Here is a 2,922-nt window from a genome sequence, read left to right on the forward strand (position 1 = left end):
ATTGTATGTACTAATTAATTTAAGGTATTAGTTTATTGAATTACAATAAGTAGAAAGACCTTAAAACTACTTCAAGTAATAAGTAAAAAGTTAATTTTTAATCTTAACATGAAAATCACTTTGCACTCAGAGCAGTCAACACTTTGACTCCATATATTCATAGACAAATCTTTAGTAAAAATATTTAATTAAAAAGAGTGTGATTTTTTTTGTGTGCAAAATACTTGTAATGTCTACATATATTGGAAAAATTTCATAAAGATACACAAAACATATTAGAAGTTACAGCGAAAGATGAGGGCTACAACCCCTTATTGAAAGATTTAACATGCCCACAAGTGTGTTGAACTATATAATTGAATAAAATACCTTATTTTTTTAATCTAGACCCTCATTGAGAAGCTTGAGGAGCAAGATTTAGATGGTTTCACAGATGCAGTCAAAGAGTACGACTCCATTTCAAGATTGGATCAGTGGTACACCAACATGTTGTTGCGTATCAAGAAAACAGTGCAAGAAAATCCTGACCTTCGTTAAACATTTTTTTGTTTGTGATTTATTTAGTTGTACAATATTACTATTATTATTGCCTGTGTTGTTGCTATAGATTTAGAACTTTAATATATATACATATATGATCTAAAGTAGCTTTAGTTTGAGAATGTGAATTATATATATGTGGTGTGAACTTATTCAGATTTAGTCCTTGCGATTTACTTCATTACCTTGTACCATTCCAATCATGTTCATGTTTGCATTTGAAATGTTATTATCAAGAAAGATAAAGAAGTGTTACAGATAGTACCTATAACTATAATTTCCCCAGTGATCTCTGTTACACTATGCTGTAGATGTTATTTATGGGTAGTCTATGCTTAACCAGTTACATTTCCTATATCAGTCTGAATTAAATCTTCCTCTGACATTTTTGTATCTGAATCAGAACAAGTTCAGTATCGGAACACAGGTTCAATCAGCATACTAGTTCATGGCTGTAATAATTGTATGATTCGCCTCATGTTTTTGCGATATGAATGTGAGTAGACTTACTGTGTTATGTATTGGAGTTAATCTTTCTTTGTACAGATATACTTGTGCTTAGTTTTGGTATTATTCTTTATAAAAAATTGTTAATTTTGGTTTATCCAGACCTGTAGTTAATGGATATATTCCTTATTAGTCCTGATCATGTAATTTTTTATTACACCTAATCTCTTCCTTGTATTACATTATAACATACATGCACACATTCTAAACAAGAATCTGTGGTGTTTTGTGTATTTTGAACATTAATAACATAAAAACCTCTTAGCTAATTCATTCTAATTTTGTGCTTGTTGTGTAAACACTTTCTTTAAAAGCTATGTCTTTTTTTTTTTAGTAATCTACAGTTTTTAAAGTAAAATGTAATATCAGATGGAAGATTTGAAATTTTCTGTTTATTACAACTACCACATCACTGTTTTATTATCAAAGTAAAACTTTTTTTTTATGAGAAAAGAAGTAACTGGTTTTCAAAATATTGAGATGCGGCTATGTAACCATAGCATTAATATGTATAGCTTTATCTTATCTTATATATAATTTATTTGCGTAGATAATACATATACTGATTTGGTGTGTATATAATTGTCTTTAAATGATTATGTTTGTACATTTGTTCAAGCGACTTTTACCGAGTGTATATTAGTTCATAAATTATGGTTTATTACTTACACTAAAGTGTGCTTTGTACATTTGTCTTACAGTGAAAGTTATCATTAAATATATTTTTCTGAATATTATTCTTTACAGGGCTAGTTTTATTATGCCCAGTGAAACTTTATCCTGTAAGGTTTCTTCTTCATTCTGTTCTTGCATCTTAGTGTTAGATACTAAGTACTACAAATCCATTTGTAGCTTCATAAATATTTCCAATGTAGGATTAAAATTATCAAGTCAAAAATATTGCTGTATCCTTAAAAAATAAAAATTTCATTTCCATGTATATATGTAGATGTCTTTCTTTCATGAGGACAATAAAAAAAAACATGAAATCATTAGTTGGTTTTATTAACATGTTGATTTGGATGATTAATTTCATTTGTTTCTTTAGTGTAATTCAGTGATCGCACCCTGTTAGTATAGAGTTCCTATATATGGGAGTTGCTGGTTCTTCTTTAATACATAGAAATTGCTAGAATCTCATTTTAAATAAATAAATGTACTTGGTAAGTGTATCAATGAGAAATATAAGTCTGTCTTTAATCACTAAATTCGTGAATTTACATGTTTCATGTTATTTCTTATAGTCAGCATATTTTGTTTCTTTGATACTATCATTCTAATCTTCAAATAATGATTTAATGTTCTCCACTTTCTTCTTGGTTTTCTATAAAATATTAAATAAGTTAGCCAAAAATTCTGAAAAAGATATTTCCAACAATTCCTCTGATAAAAGAATTGCCTTCCGAAATTATAAAAGTGACCATTTGGCTCTCTTTTCTGGTTTGTTTAATTATGGATTTTTAACAAAATCTGCTTCTTAGATGTGTAAATAAACTGCCCGTTGAATATAAAATGCTTCATATTTTTATCAGTTTGTTCGTTTGGCTAATATTCTAGCCTTGTCATTTACGCGCTACAATAAACCATTTTACAAAATACTATTAAACATTGACTTTCCTTAAACCTTAACTTGATCTAAAAATCCTATTCTTGACGTGTTCTTTTTTGTCTTACATTAATTAAAAGTACAGCTGAAATGCTTTATCTTAGTTGTTTAAACCTTAAATTACAATGTTTTGAAAATTATATATCTAGTTTAATTCTTAAAAATATAACATTTAGAAATATTATAAATGGTAAAATATAATGAGCTGTGTCACAGTTGCATGAATGTTAGTAAACGATTAGATTCAAATTCTTAGATGAAAATATTTA

The 2,922-nt window shown here is 27.7% G+C and overlaps 1 protein-coding gene across 1 annotated transcript in view; it reads left to right on the forward strand.

Moving 5' to 3' along the window:
• LOC106471577 (alpha-soluble NSF attachment protein-like) overlaps nucleotides 1–1,308 on the forward strand; it is a 26,101-nt gene extending 24,793 nt beyond the window's left edge. The window contains exon 10 of the mRNA XM_013932182.2: nucleotides 388–1,308. Within this exon, the coding sequence (XP_013787636.1) occupies nucleotides 388–537 (150 nt within the window). The 3' untranslated portion in view covers nucleotides 538–1,308. The remainder of the gene's footprint in view (nucleotides 1–387) is intronic.
• The last annotated feature ends 1,614 nt before the right edge of the window (nucleotides 1,309–2,922 follow it).

This window comes from Limulus polyphemus, unplaced genomic scaffold (assembly GCF_000517525.1).
Source record: "Limulus polyphemus unplaced genomic scaffold, Limulus_polyphemus-2.1.2 Scaffold4711, whole genome shotgun sequence".
NCBI lineage: Eukaryota > Metazoa > Arthropoda > Merostomata > Xiphosura > Limulidae > Limulus > Limulus polyphemus.